Consider the following 16,391-nt stretch of genomic DNA (forward strand, 5'->3'; position numbering starts at 1 on the left):
TTTCCCATAGCCTCACCTTCCACGTGGCATCCAGCTGTAAACACATCCACGGCTTAGTACTTGTAAGTGTATGAGGAGCATATAAAGACATTGGGACGTGAAAAACAGGCATTGATTAGGTGTTATGGACTGAGCAGGGCAGTGAGTTATTAGGATAAAAGAAAAACAAAGACTGGAAATATAAGGCTGTTACATGATAACCTCCAATTCTGGAAGTTTAGATCTATGCTTTGTGAAGTTCAGCGATGGGTTTAAATGCAGTTGCTTTCTCCTACAATATCAAATTCTCAAATTCTAAATTTAACACTATCTGGATTTCTCCTCCCAAAACCAAAAGATGATTTAATAAACAAAATGCTGGTATCTTATAAAGGATGGAGGATAAGTTTCAGAACCTGACATGTGTGGGTTCAAATCCTGCCATCACCACTTATAAACTGTGTAATCTTCATCAGGTTACTGTCCCTCTGAGTGACAGTTTTCTTCTCTGCAACAGGAAGATAATAATATCTTCCCCTTTAGGAATGCCAGGTGCTTTAAATGTGTGGTGTCAATTTTAGAACACAGCATGTTGTAGACACTCAGTATATGGTTGCTATTATGAAATTAGTTCTATTTAAAATTTTTTCAGCTATTGAGGAACGTGCTCTACACCAAATATAATGAAGAAGAGGGAGAATTTGCTTTGCCTAACTAAAATTAAATTTGGTATCTGGTATTTGTTCATTGATAATTACGAAATTGGTTGGCAGCATCCACTCAGCCCTCCACCACCAAAGAGTCACTTCATTCAGAAGTCACAGCTGAGGAACCAAAAGGCCCGTTGGGACCTTGGGACACTTGCATAGTAAAATTCTATTTTATCAGCTATCACTACCGTCCTGTGTACACATGGAGAAAATAAGCTATGGAGCTCTAAATCCCAGGCAACCAGAAATAGTTAATTAGCAGGAAAAATGACTAAAGTGAATGTGATCGTCCTCCTCCTTCCTCAGCTTCTCTGCATGAGCGGTTATAGCCTAGGCACGAAGAGGCTTAGTTATGACTTACTTAACTTGACCAGCTGGAGGGGGTTGTGGCAGCCTGAAGGAGAGCCTCCTGAGGATGTCAGAGCAGAGTGTGCAAAGCTGTAGGAAGTTCCAAAGACTCCTTGGAACCCTGAAGAAGTTGCCTGTTAGTTCCCAGCTTCCAGCAGGAGCACTTGGCACCTTTTCCACCTGTTTCTCATTGCTCCTCTCACAGCACACTATGATCAAAGGAGGCTATTTTTTAAAGGCCTGTAGATATGTAATGCTACCATTTTTTCACCACTTTTTATGAAAGTCACACGGCAAAGTGTGATTTCGAGTTGAGACAATGAAATTATGTCATTTGGGCATAGGAAATGAAAGCCATTAAGAAAGGGAAAATTATCAATTTTTCCTTTTAAACCGGGCCAAATATGGCTTCTTGATGATTATATGTATGTATCTACCAGGAGTGCCAAAAAAAAATGTATACAAGTGAACACTTTGGTCAACATTGCCCAAGCAGTTGTTCACCATAATCAGAAGTGTCTGGATGCTGATGGTAACCACTTTGAGCACCTCTTGTAATCGCAGAAGTCAAACATGACTTGTATATATCTTTGGTTATAGGTATATATTGAATATTACAATTTTAACACAGTTTTCCTTTCTTAAAATATGTATACATGTTTTTGGCATCCTCTGTATTATTTACCTAATGCAAGTTAGGTGTATCAAATCAAAGGATAGTAATTTTTCAAGTGAAATAAAATTGCTTAACATACATATGTTTTTGTTTTCAGGAAGGACTACGGATGCTTATTTCAAGAGATCTAGACTGTACCAATACCATGTATGTCCAGTTTTCACTTAGATTTATAGCAAAAGGTAAGTCATTTCTGTGGGTATGAATTCATTATTTCCCTTCAAGAAATTCCCCCATGCACAATTCCTCCTCCACAAAGAAATAATGGATTTGAGGCCCATAAATTTTATTATGTGGAACAACTAACATAAATTTGAGTACCTAAATGTATAATATAAATTCATCTTAATATAAGAGTAAGATAACTGCTGATTTTATAATAATTTCATATAGCTGTAGTAATCATACTAGTTCTGTGGTAGTTAAGTTTATCACCATATCCCTGAGTCTTCCTACCACTACTTTCTAGCTGTAATAATTTTAAAATTAAAAAACTTTAACTTCTGGAAATTTTGTATTTTCTTTTGCAGATGTGAATTCAAAAAGCCAACTCTTTGTCATTCTTCCTTTTCATACTAACTAAATAATTTTCCTGACAAATAATCACATTTGGATATAATAAATTTTCAAGTGGATTTTTGTTTGTTTCCTGCAATTTAAATGTTTGACCCTTTGTAAAGTTATGATGTCTGTAGAGTCAAATATTTTAATGTAATATTGCCTAAATGAAACACAGAAAGAAAAGTGTTCATATCTGCGAAAGAAAGGCAGATATTATTGTATGAAAATCCAATATTTGGTATGTGTTTTGAGTTATATTCGTATAGAAAAATCGAACTTGTCATCACATTAAGTTGCCTCTGAAGCATTTGGACTATAAAGCCTCTATGTGAATATAAGTCAGCTTGTGCATTGATGCAAAAAGAATGGTCTAAAAACATACTCTTTCCCCATTTTTATCACAGTACATTTTATGCCTGTGTTATCTTCTTTCTAGGTACCCCAGAGAGATCTCACTCGATTCTATTACAATTCTCCATCAATGGGGGAATCATTTGGCATCTGATGGATGAATTCTACTTCCCTCAAACAACCAACATACTTTTCATTAATGTTCCTTTGCCATACACTGCCCAAACCAACGCTACAAGATTCAGACTCTGGCAACCTTATAATAATGGTAAAAATGCACATGTTCTCCTGTGATTAAAACTGACTATGACATGTTAATATGTTTCTAAGGTGTGAAGGAAGTATTTCTCAACTGAGTAGCTTAGCTATTCATCACACACATTTTACATGCTCCACTTTCGAGGGGTCTCCATTAATATTTAACTGTATATATCATTATCACCTCTTCATACTTGTCTCATAAACTCTCTTGATGTAAATATAGCTGAATCCTGTCACAGATCTAAGGTTTTTAAAAAATAATCCAGCTTGACCACTAGGTACTCATCAATTATAACTACATTTTTGCTGAATTCATTTGGGAATATGTACTTCTTCTGAGTGTGGCATTTCGCTAATGAGATGGAACATTATAGCAAAATGCCATGACAAAGTGGGAGGGACTTTCACCAAGCAGGCAGGGCCTTAGATAGATAAAAATATTCTTATCACATACACTCATTTTAGTTGATAAGTTAAAGTGAATGAATAACTTAATAGCATTTTCAAATGGTTAAAGAAGATAACTTTACAAATTTGTGATGTTTTATTGCATTCCATATTTCTATTAACTGCTGATTATAAAAGATCAGACCCTACCAAATTATGCATTTAATGGTCTATGTAGGCATGGAGATACATTAAGCAGATTCTTTGCAGAGGTAACACAGAAATAAGTAATAAAAATGTACTGCCATCTCTAAAATTTAACCTATTTCCTTTATAACTAATAAGTCAAAACTAAATTCTTTTAACATATGTGAACAGAAAAAAATAATCTTTTATAATCACCAGATAAAAGGCCACAAAGAAATGTAATCAAGTTCATAATCCAGAGGATATTGTCTTCATGTTATGTTTGGAATACTTGCCTGATTTTTCTTTATTGTTTTCACTAACTGCTTCCAAAACAAGAAAGGGAAGAAAGCTACGTCAATTTAATATGATTGAAATCTTAATTTTTTCCACACTTTAATCACTGTAAATACACTTTTATATAGTGTGTGTTTCTTTGTATAGAGACATATGTTTAACCTGTTGCTACTGAGTTCCTCTGTCCTCTACTGTCTTCCAATGAACAAATATGTCCATCTGATTTTCACCATTGGAAAAACTTGCTTTATCCAAAAATGCCTTAGGTAAGAAAGAAGAAATCTGGATTGTTGATGACTTCATTATTGATGGAAATAATTTAAACAACCCTGTGATGCTTCTGGATACATTTGACTTTGGGCCCAGAGAAGACAATTGGTTTTTCTATCCTGGTGGTAACATTGGTCTTTATTGCCCATATTCTTCAAAGGGAGCACCGTAAGTGTTTAATTCAGAAGCTAGAAACAAAACCACTGCTCTGTACAAATCATGATGAACCTTTGCCTGAATAGATTCCTTGTTTCCTTGTATAACAGCGAGGAAGATTCAGCTATGGTGTTTGTTTCAAATGAAGTTGGTGAGCATTCCATCACCACTCGTGACCTCAACGTGAATGAGAACACCATCATACAATTTGAGGTACTTGGCTTTGTGCTATAAGAAATACTTCAAATTTTATCCTGAACAAAACCTAGGAAAGAGGAGGAACATCTCAGATAATTTCATGCATTATGACTTTCCATTTTTGTGCAAGGACAAAAGAGGTTTTACATCATAATTCAATTTTATTAGCAGAACCAATTGTGACACTAAGGTTTATTTCTGAATTTTCATTCTTGATTTATGACATAATCTCCCCAGCTACTACAAGGGGAAGTTGTTGAAATAAATTATTCTAAATATTATAAATATAAATAGGACAATACCATTCTAGTATTACTATTTTCACAATTTTTATGTGTTATTTAGGACCCACGTCAATGTAACTATAGTCTATCATGCCAGCACATTTATACAATATTTACCATGGTGCCATGAATTTTACAGATAAAATAATACTATACTGTTTTTATAATTACAAATATATTTTATCTGTGTATTTCATTAGTATTCATGAACTCTTTATGTTTTTCAAGAAAGCAAATTAATAATGTATAAAAAAATGGTTCAGCTAAAATCAGCAGAACCAAAGATGAATTATGCCAATGTTTAATAATATTAACTTCCAAAGCTGAAATCCATACTAACCATTGGGCAGACTTACTTAAAATAGTGTCTAATTGCATCAACACAGTTTTGAATATTTGTTTTAGACTAACTCTCTGCAATGTCTAAATTAGAGTTGTCTCTTGCATCTCAAAAGTCAAGGACCAAATGATACCTTAGTGAACAAGTTATTTTGTATCTATTTTTTTAATTTTCTGTTATGTTTTCTAATTTTATTCTCAGTTACTTATATAACTTTCTGTTATATTTTCTAACATTTATGCTTTAAACATTAATAAAAAGTAGCACCTGTGGCCCTTTTAAGAGTTCTGTTATCAAAAGAATCCAGGTAGAAACAAATGCCGATGGTTAAAAAGTTTGTCAAATCTCAATAGTTGACTCATCAGAAGGTAAGAGGAGTAAGTTCAACAATTATGAATAAATTATAAAAATATAAATATAGATATAAATATATCTGGTTGCTGTGACAGTAAGAAAATGTTAATCCGAATTAAAAGGGAAAATTTTCACAGACAGAATCACATGCATTTATTTAAGTTTTAGTTTAATTTACTTGAAAGCATTGAAAAAGGAATGGAGTGGTTATTTCCTCAATGGTTAAAAAGGTCATTCTGAAAATACTCTCCCTGTGCCAGGGAAATAGTAACGATTGTATTTTGTTTTGTTTTCATATTAAATATGTGTGGAATATTCTCCTCATACAAAATTTTGGGGATTACATGTGTTTGGAAGGTGTCACAAGAAGGAAAACAGAAGGTCTTCCTATCTAGCCGACTGGGGAAAAAAGTTAATGGGTAGAATTAGGGAAACAGTCTTTTCATTACGATTTGCTTGGCTTGGCTACGAAAGTAGGCCAAAGATAAGACTTGGAATTCTGTGCCAGCCTCTGCCTTACCCCCTTGCTAGCTTTTCTAATAAAATGAGGGAAAATAAATTTTTCATGAGGCTCTTTGAGGTTCTTTATGAAAAAGTATTATTTCAAGGTAATATTACTCAGGCAAAACAGAATTTCATAGTGTTAAATATTTCAGCAAGACAGTTCCCAAGAAAATGGACTCTCAAGAAAATAATGAAGTGGTGAATCATTTCAAGGCTTGTTGCTCTGTGGTAATTTGTATCATTTTTTTTCTTCCCTAAGATCAACGTTGGGTGCTCAACTGATAGCTCATCTGCTGACCCAGTAAGACTGGAATTTTCAAGGGACTTTGGGGCAACCTGGCACCTCCTGCTCCCGCTCTGCTACCACAGCAGCAGCCATGTCAGCTCCCTGTGCTCCACTGAGCACCATCCAAGCAGCACCTACTATGCGGGGACCACCCAGGGCTGGAGGAGAGAGATCGTGCACTTCGGGAAGCTGCACCTTTGCGGGTAAGGGCACCCCCCCACCCCTCACCCTGCTTTATGCTGCATTTGTTTCTCATTTGACACTTTTCTCCCTGACATCATCATTGACTTACTACTTTATTGTGGAAATGTCTGCCTTACATTTCTTCTTCAGTTCCCCACTTGAAACAGATTGATGGGTATTTAAAACCTAGGGCACTGAACTGACATACTTCGAACTTAAGGTTTGAAGATAGATTTAAAAGAGCACACCGTGGACTGCACTCTGTCAGGAGGTTCACACCCCCGTGGGTCTTTATTAGATCAGTTAGAAAGCAACAGAAATACGGTTTTCCCCTAACGTTGTAACCCTCCGCCACTCTCTCCTCCACCTCACAATATAAATGCAGTTAGAATTTTATGACTTTCAAACATCTACCTATGTTTCTCATTGGGAGGAGACACGTATGGAGGATAGAATCCCACAGAATGTTCCAAGTGTCTCATAAAAAAAAAAATTGTTAGCACTCTTCCTCCAAGCATTTCTACTTTTTCAACCTTTCTCAGCATTCTTGTTACATATATTTATTTGACTCTTTTGTTAAAAAGCTATTTGGAGATGAAAGACTTCAATTCTAACAGAAATAAAATGAAAAGTATAGTTCAGAAAATAAAAGCAATGATATAAGTGAACAAAGAGCAAGTCAACAAAAAGAAAGTCAACAAAGCAGCCAGCCTCAAAACTTGTCTTTTCCCTCAGAATAAAGAACTTATTCTTTCACGGTATGTCAAAAAAAGAAGAAAGTACTAATAACATACTTTCAAGATGGAAATAGATTTGCATTTCCAATGTGAAACTCAGAATAATTAGAAGTCTTGGGTCTTCAAGCAAAACTACTTAAACTACTAATACCTTTCCAGAGGGGTGAAAGTGGATTTTCAAAAGTCTGCATTCTCTTTGAACATAAATATACTCCTCTTCATATCATCCGCATAATTTTTATAATTTAATTTTTAAGGACTTTAATGTTTTGTGTTGTTGAATATGTCACTTTATCAATTTTTACTATTTGCACCAGGACATTATTTTAATAGTAAATCTAACTGTTTATATTTAAAAAAAAAAAAAAAAAAAAAAAGCATTACTTAGTAAAATGTCATCAAGCTTCTTTACAAGTCACGGCCAAGGAGGCAAGGATTGTCTCTGGAGATCATGGGAACAGACAGAGCTGCGGACTCAGCCAGCACAACCAGAAAACACCTAGGAGGTGGGGGTTGAGCTTGTCCATAAATAAATTGGGCAGGGGGAAAATAGCTCATGAAAAAGTTTTCATCCAAAATCAGTTGTATTATTTAAGATTATATGTTGCAAGAAATACAAAGAGGCTTATTTTTTAAAAAGTAGAAGAACTTACTGGCAACATACTGGAGAACAACATGGACTCCATTCAAGAAGTGTGAGGACATTAGCAAAAAAAATTGTGATCCTCATTTTTGTCATGCTGATATTAATATCATTCAGTAATTACAGTTCTCATTTTCTGGAGCTCATAATTCCGCATTTCTAGGAAAGAAAATCAGCTATGAAAGCTGACTGGAAAGAGCCAGTCAGCTATGGCCAAGAAATCCAAGTGTTGCAATAGAAGCACAGTGGCCAAAAATCCAAAAATCCATGTTTATGGGCAGTGTAGGTAGGGAAAGTCCTGGGTAGCGAATCACTTAGGCACCTATGACCAATCCCATGACCATGGGATATTGCTGAGAAGATCCGGGTTTTTTCCTTAATCGACCTCTGATTTCCTCCAAATGCCCAGCTAAACATTAGATTAAATAGAAAACAACCCTAAAGATAGGTTGTATGCCATGGTTTTAGATTGACTTGACAACTGAGACTTGCTTCAGCAACTTCCAACATGGAAATTCTACCATTTAAAGGAGTATGAAGTAAGGTCACAAAGATCTGCCAATCAGAGGTCCTGAGTAAAATGACCAACTCCAGCATCATGGAGCCGGCCTCACTCAGCACTTGGTTATGTCCACCAGACTATGCGTGCACGTAAGGCATGGAGATGTAATTTGGAATTTTGAACAAGAGAAATGCAGATGTCTATATTTTCACCTACTGATATCAGGTGTCAGTTTAAAATATACCTCCTCCAATTATAAAGGCACAGAACTTAACAGTCATGTTATTTGTATTCCATGACATTTTTTTCAATTAGTTTTTTTCAGCTGCAGTTGACATTCAATATTATTTTACATTAGTTTCAGATGTACAACACAATTATATAAATGTTAGACATTTATATAATTTATGTGGTGATCCCAGGACTAATCTAGTACCCACCTGGCACTATACATAGTTGTTGCAACATTACTGACTATATTCTCATGCTTTACTTTACATCCCCGTGACTGTTTTGTAACCACCAATTTATATTTCTTAATCCCTTCACCTTTTCACCCAGCTCTCCAACTTCCTTCCCCCTGCAACTGTCAGTTTTTTCTCTGTATCTATGAGTCTTTTTTCTATTTTGTTTGTTCATTTATTTTGTTCTTTAGATTCCACATATAAGTGAGATCATATGGTATTTGTCTTTCTCTCTCTGACTTATTTCACTTAGCATAATACCCTCAAGGTCTATCCATGTTGTTGAAAATGGTAAGGTTTCATTCCTTTTTATGGCCAAGAGCCCAGCAATAAACGTACACCTATGTGGTCAATTAATCTGTGACAAAGGAGGCAAGAATATAGAGTGGTGTAAAGACAGTTTATTCAATAAATGGTATTGGGAAAACTGGACAGAGACATGCAGAATACAATATTCTATTGTGTATATGTACCACAATTTATTTACCCAATCAGCTATTAATGAGCACTTAGGTTGCTTCCATACCTTGGCTATTGTAAATAGTGCTGCAGTGAACATAGAAATGCATATATCTTTTCAAATTAGTGTTTCAGATTTCTTCAGATAAATACCCAGAAGTGGAATTGCTGGATCATAAGGTAGTTCTATTTTTAAATTTTTGAGAAACCTCCAAAAAATTTTCCATAGTGGCTGCACCAATTTGCAATCCCACCAAGAGTGCATGAGGGTTTCCTTTTCTTCACATCCTCGCCAATAGGTGTTATTTGCTGATTTATTGATGATGGCCATCCTGACAGGAGTGAGGTAGTATTTCTCTGTGGTTTTAATTTGCATTTCTCTGATGATTAGTGACATTGAGCATCTTTTCACCATGTTTATGTCGTCTTTGGAGAAATGTCTATTCAGAGCCTCTGCCGAGTTGTTAAGTGGATTGTTCTCGTCATCGTCATCGTTGTCATCGTTGTTGTTTGTGTGTTGACTTGTATGAGTTTATTTTTTAAATTTCGGATATTAACGCCTTATTAAATGTATCATTGATGAATATCTTCTCCCATTCACTAGGATGTCTTTTTGTATTGTTAATGGTTTCCTTTGCTGTGTAAAACCTTTTTAGTTTGATGTGGTCCCACTTGTGTATTTTTTTATTTTGTTTCCCTTGCCTGGTATATCAGAAAAAGTATCACTAAGAGCGGTGTCAGAGAGCTTACTGCCTGTGTTTTCCTCTAGGAGTTTTATGGCTCCCGCTCTTAGTTAAGCCTTTAACCCATTTTGAGTTTATTCTTATATGTGGTAAAGAAGTTGTCCAGTTTCATTTTTTGTGTGTGTATCTGTCCAGTTTTTCCAGCACCATTTATCAAATGGACTGTCTTTCCACCCCTATACGTTCTTGCCTCCTTTGTCATAGATTAATTGATGATATAGGTGTAGGTTTATTCCTGGGCTTTCTAGTCTGTTCCATGCATCTAGTGTCTGTTTTTATGCCAATACCATGCTGTTCTGATTGCTTTAGCCTTGTAGTATAGTTCATATTAGGCAGCATGATACCTCCAATTTTGTTCTTCTTTCTCATGATTGCTGTGGCTATTCAGAGTTTTTGTGCTTCCCTATAAATTTTAAGATTATTTGTTCTAGTCCTGTGAAAAATGCCATTGGTATTTTGATAGGGTTTGCATTGAATCTATACATTACTTTGTATAGATAGTGTGGACATTTTAACTATACTAATTCTTCCTATCAATGAGCACAGAGTGTGCTTCCATCTATTTTTATCTTCTTCAAATTCTTTCTTCAGTGTCTTATAGTTTTCTGAGTACAGGTCTTTAACCACTTGGTTAAATTTATTCGTAGGTACCATATTTTACCATGTATAATGCACACCTATGTTTTAGGCCCAAACTTTCAGGGGAAAAAATCTTTCATTTTAATTTTTTAATTCAAATTTTTATTTGTTTATGTTTAGGTACTTGTTTTTGTAATATAAAGGAAGTTTTACATTCATTTTTTAAGATATTATTGTACAAGAAATTTTATGTAACAAATAATTACAAAACACAAAAACAGATACAAGGTACAAGAAATTTTATGTAAGATACAAGGTACAAGAAATTTTATGTGCTGGTAACAAATTTACAATATTTACTCATCATAGAAGGCCAAGAATTCTTTGTTGTTGCAAGTTCATTGTAAGTTCAACAAAACCAATTATCATATTCCAAGGATTATTTTGCATACGGATATTATTATTGATTTCTACAGTTACACTTTTAACTCATAAGCATAAATAAAAAAATAAAAACATTTATATAAGTATGGAATGAGTACTACCCATGTGTAATATGCATCCTTATTTTTCACTCACAAATTTGGGCAAAAAGGTGCACACTGTACGTGGCAAAATACGGTATATTTTTGATGCAATTGTAAATGGGATTGTTTTCTAAATTTCTCTTTCTGAGTTCATTATTGATGTATAAAAATGCAACAGATTTCTGAATATTAATGTTGTATCCTGCTACTTTACTGAATTCATTTATCAGTTCTAATAGTTTTTTGATGGAATCTTTGGGGTTCTCTGTGTAGTGTCATGTCACCTGTAAATAATGACAGTTTACTTCTTCCTTTCCAATTTGGATGCCTTTTATTTCTCTTTGTTGTCTGATTGCTGTGGCTCGGATTTCCAATACTATATGTTGAATAAAACTGGTGAAAGTGGGCATCCTTGTCTTTTTCCTGATATTACAAAGAATGCTTTTAGCTTTTCCCCGTTGAAGATGGATGATGTTAGCTGTGGGTTTGTCATATGTGACCTTTATTATGTTGAGGTACTCATATGTTCCCTCTATTCCACTTTGCTGAGAGTTTTTATCATAAATGGATATTGGATTGGACTTTGTCAAACACTTTTTCTGCCTCTATTGATATGATCAGTGATTTTTATTTTTCATTTTGTTTATGTTACTTGATTTGGGAATATGGAACCAACCTTGTCTCCCAGCAATAAATCCCACTTGATCATGGTATATGATCTTTTTAATGCACTGCTGTATTCAGTTTGCTAATATTTTGTTGAGGATATTTGCATCTGTGTTCATATTGGTCTATAATTATCTTTTTTGTAATGTGGATCTGGTTTTGGAATCGATGATGGTAGCCATCTATATAACCTTGGGAGCTTTCCCTGCTCATTAATTTTTTGAAATAGTTTGAGAAGGATAGGTGTAAATTCTTCTTTGAATGTTTTGTACAATGCATCTGGGAAGCCATTCAGTCCTGTACTACTATTTGTTGAAAGTTTTTTGATTACTGATTTGATGTTGTTGGTAGTAATCATTTGACTATCCTCTTTTTTTTTTTTTTTATTCTTTTTGCTGTTCCAATTGGGTGTTTTCTGCTACCTTATCTTCCAAGTCACTGATTCGATCCTCTGCTTCATCTAGTCTGCTGGTGATTCCTTCTAGTGTATTCTTCATTTCAGTTATTGTAGTCTTCACTTCTGACTGGTTCTTTTTTATGATTTTTGTAGCCTTTTTTATGCTTGCTATCTCTTTTTGAAGTTCTCACTAATTTCCTTGAGTATCCTTATAACCACTGTTTTGAACTCTGTATTTAGTAGGTTGCTTGCCTCCATTTCATTTAGTTATTTTTCTGGACTTTTTTCCTGTTCTTTTATTTGTTACATATTTCTTTGTTTCCCCATTTTGTCCGCCTCTCTGTTTGTTCTTATGTATTAGGTAGATCTGCTATGTCTCCCAGTCTTGGCCAGATGAGTAATAGGACCCACTATTATATAGTAATAGGACCCACTGGCACAGTCCCCCTGGTCAACTCGCCGGGTGCTCCAGGAGTGTCCCCTGTGTGGGTTTTGTGTATCCTCCTGCTATAGTTGAGTCATGATTGCTGTTGGCATGTCAATGGGTGGAAGTGATCCTCAAGCTGACTGGCAGTGGGGTTTGTCCATGTCCGCAGCTTATGGGCTACTGTGGAGGGGGGATGGGGGGACATACCTTACGGAGTGGGATTCACCCCAGTGGGCTCTTGTGCCTGCTGAGATCGCCCTTTGTGTGTGCCACTTGTGGGGCTAATTGGGCGGTGCTCTGCTGTGGTCTTAAGCTGACCTCCAGGTATATTGCTTCTGGGGCCTTTTGGGAATGATTCCAATACAAGCCCAGGTCACCCACTGCCTGAAACCTGCCAGGGACTACCTGGTAGGAGCTACAAAGAGATCTGTGGTTGGTTGCTGCCTGTGCTGGACCTGAAAGCACATGGAAGGGGCCACGCTGCAATCCGAGGTCAGCTGCCACCAGTATCAGGCCAGTGGTAGCTCCACAAAAAGCCCAGGACACCCCACGGCCCTCTGCCACCTGCTGGCTCCTATAAGGCCAGCTGCTGATAGAGCCTTTTGTGGTACACAATTTGGGTGAGGTGGGGTTTGAGGCAGTTACCAGGGTGAGACAAGTATTCACCATGTTAACGTTAATTCTGGAATGGTGCCAGCTCTGAACCTGGAGCTACTCAGCAAAAGTCCCAGAATACACCGAGGCCAGCCACTGCCCACCCAGGGCCCGCAGACCTACCAGAGTTGTCCAAAAAAGAGTACAATGTGGGTGGGGCTGGCTGTTTGATAAGAAAGTGCCTCAGGCATTGAACAAGTTGGGTGGTTCATGGTCCCAGGGAGCTACCAGGGTGGAGCAAGCAAGTAGAGTGAGCAGAGTTCACTAGGTCAATGTAGATTCAGATTTGGCTGTGAAGGGGAGGAGGTTGTTCAACACAAGAAAGATGGTGCCTACCTCTCGGGTGCTTGGGAAGAGAGTTCTACACAGGGAAAACAGCAACTGTCCCCCAAGTCCTCTCCCTGCATCTACACAACTTAGTCTCTCTATATATGTCTCTGATGCCTCTCAAGTCACTATCCCTCCACCAGAGCCCAGGGCAAGTGCCTGCGAGCAAGTGAGTTTGTGCATGTGCCCTTTAAAAAGACATCGGAATTTCCCACAGCCTTCTGTCTCACACAGCTATTTAGCATCCCCACTGTTTTTCACGGTCAGATGTTGTCGGGGCTCCTTTTCCTGGCACTGGTACATGGGGCTGGGTAGCCTGGTGTAAGGCTGGGATCCCTCTCTCCTCTGGAGGGGACTTCTATGATTGAGCTATCTCTCCAGATTCTCAACTGCCACACACAAGTGTAGGGCCTCCCATTCCACATCTCTGCCCCTCCTACCAGTGTCTATGTGGCTTCTTCTTTATATCCTTAGTTATAAGACTTCTGTTCAGCTAGACTTCAGATCGTTCTCCATGTCGATCATTCTGTAATTTAATTGTAATTTTAATTTGACCTGGGATGCAGGGAAGCACATCATTTATCTACTCTGCCATCTTGGATCTTCTAATTCTACATGTCATTTTTATTTCTGTGAAAAGAAAGTAAATCCGTTACAGATGCATGCCAATTCTCACAATGATATAAACCTATCTTTCAGACTGCCTTCAACCATTTCAGCAAAGAGAAGAATATGCCTTAGTAGTGTTGTCTAGTCCATGTTTCAGGAAAAGAATCAACACTCTTCTTAAAACCCACACAAGCATAAATTGCTGGCAGAAGTTAAATTTTCTCCAACTCAGTGAACTATCCCTTGGTTTGTATTCAGCATGGTACATAACAATGGCTCAAGAACTAGATGCTAAAAAAAAAAAAAAGTCTAACTTATGTTGAAATTATCATTTTCTTTGCATTTACTGGACACTGGATACCCAAAAAAAAAGAAAGTATCTTAAATATTTTCAGGTGCATAAATGCTCATTTTTGCTTCCACATATAGTGAGTAAACATTTGAAGCATAGGTATTGAGCTTCCATCAAATTTTATTCACATCACCTGTGTGTCCTTTTCGTCTAGAGTCTTTTTGTCTTTAAAATTCCTAATTACTTTTGCTTTATTCAGTTTCATAATGAGTCAACCAAAACTCCTATTTAATGAAAGCACTGTTGTGTGCTTGAAATTTTAAGTTTACATTTAAAAAACAGATCCTTTTGAATAGCACTGGTGTGGGAGAACAGATGCTGACATTCACCAGGGAGGGTGGCAGTGAGAAATTTTCTAAATAAGATTTCAGCAGAAGGGAACCATAGTGAAACCAGACCCTTTATCCCATTTATCATAGTGCTTGCAGTTTCTGTGTCAAAGCAGGTGAACAATAATAAATATCCAACCAATGTGGTTCATTTGTATTCAGAACATTTGAATAAATAAGAAGTTCAAAAAAATCCATGTAGGCTCTTGTTCAAAGGAAAACTCCAGCCATATCCCTCAGCTCAGCAGTCTGAAAGTTCAAAAGGTAGGAAGTGCTTCTTGCCAAGACTAAATTCTGACAAGTATTTGAAAATAAAATTTAATTATGAACTGGCATTTTGGGAGCAGCTCAATATAGTTGGAGTCTTGATATAAACAATGAAATTAGGGTTAAAATTATATGTGAGATCTTGTCTCCATCTGCTTTACTCTCTACTAAACTTTAAAAACCTAATAAATGCTTCCAATATTGACTTCTAATTTCTGTTTTATGAATAAAAAATTATTCTGAATTTGGTTTCTATGATAACTGAAAATTGGTCAGATTTACAGGGTACAAAAATGAGTACACATGCCGTCTCTGTATCTATACCCTCTAAAATAAACCTATCTCCTTTGCATTGAGTTTTGTACATGATAAAATATACTAAACTATTTCTGGACTATTACCTAAATATGTAGATTCTATCTAAGGGGCTAATTTATCATCAACAAGATGATAAGACTATTTACTTAAAAATAAAAAGGAAAATTATCTTTGATTTAAAAAGAAATTAAGAAATAACAGACAACTATCTAAAAATAAATCTGGTTTTGTCACTCCTCTCATTAAAATAGCCTCTTGGAGCTCTCTGTTGCCAATAGGATAAAATCCAAAGGACTTTAGTTTGGTGCTTAAGGCTTTCACAACAAATGACATAAAACAAACATTTATTGAGCATCTACTGTATATGAAACACTGTACTGGGCACATAAAAGGGTACAAAGAAGAAAGAGACATGAAGATTGGCCTCTAGGAGTACACAGCCAACAGAGAAAATAGGTATGCTTTAAATATCTGAAATCTATGTAATTTTACTAGCAATTGTCACCCCAATAAATTTAATAAAATAAAATTTAAAAAAATATATATATATCTACAACAGTGGTAACTATAATAATGGAAATTCCATCAAAATTATAGAAGAGAGAGAAATTAAGGGACTATTTCTTTGCCATATAGCCCAGCAATTTCACTTCCATTTTACCCAAAAGAATTGAAAACAGGTATTTAAGCAAATACTTATATAAGAATATTATAGAAACACTATACACAATAGCCAAAAGGTGGGAACAAACAAATGTCTGTCAATTGGTGAATGGATAAATAAAGATGGTATACCCATATAATGGAATATTATACAGTCCTATAAAGGAATGAAATTCTGATACTGGCTACAATGTGGATGAACCTTGAAAACATCTTGCTCAATACTGAAATCCAAAATGGTGGATTAGATAAATACTGTGCCTGCTTCCTTCTGTGAACACATTAAAATTACGACTAAATTATAGAACAGTCAACCTGGAGAACCATCTGAAGTCTAGCTGAACAAAAGTTTTATAACTAAGGATATAAAGAAACCATGTCAAGACTGGTAGGCAGA

At 36.0% G+C, this 16,391-nt stretch overlaps 1 protein-coding gene across 4 annotated transcripts in view; it reads left to right on the forward strand.

Annotated features, from left to right (window-relative positions):
* Positions 1 to 16,391, forward strand: part of RELN (reelin) — a 502,053-nt gene that overhangs the window by 411,659 nt on the left and 74,003 nt on the right. For all 4 annotated transcript variants that reach the window (XM_074340625.1, XM_074340624.1, XM_074340623.1 and 1 more), the window contains exons 37-41: positions 1,811 to 1,895; positions 2,711 to 2,893; positions 4,023 to 4,194; positions 4,293 to 4,395; positions 6,122 to 6,351. In XM_074340625.1, the coding sequence (XP_074196726.1) occupies positions 1,811 to 1,895; positions 2,711 to 2,893; positions 4,023 to 4,194; positions 4,293 to 4,395; positions 6,122 to 6,351 (773 nt within the window). The remainder of the gene's footprint in view (positions 1 to 1,810; positions 1,896 to 2,710; positions 2,894 to 4,022; positions 4,195 to 4,292; positions 4,396 to 6,121; positions 6,352 to 16,391) is intronic.

Source organism: Rhinolophus sinicus, linkage group LG09 (assembly GCF_036562045.2).
Source record: "Rhinolophus sinicus isolate RSC01 linkage group LG09, ASM3656204v1, whole genome shotgun sequence".
Lineage (NCBI taxonomy): Eukaryota > Metazoa > Chordata > Mammalia > Chiroptera > Rhinolophidae > Rhinolophus > Rhinolophus sinicus.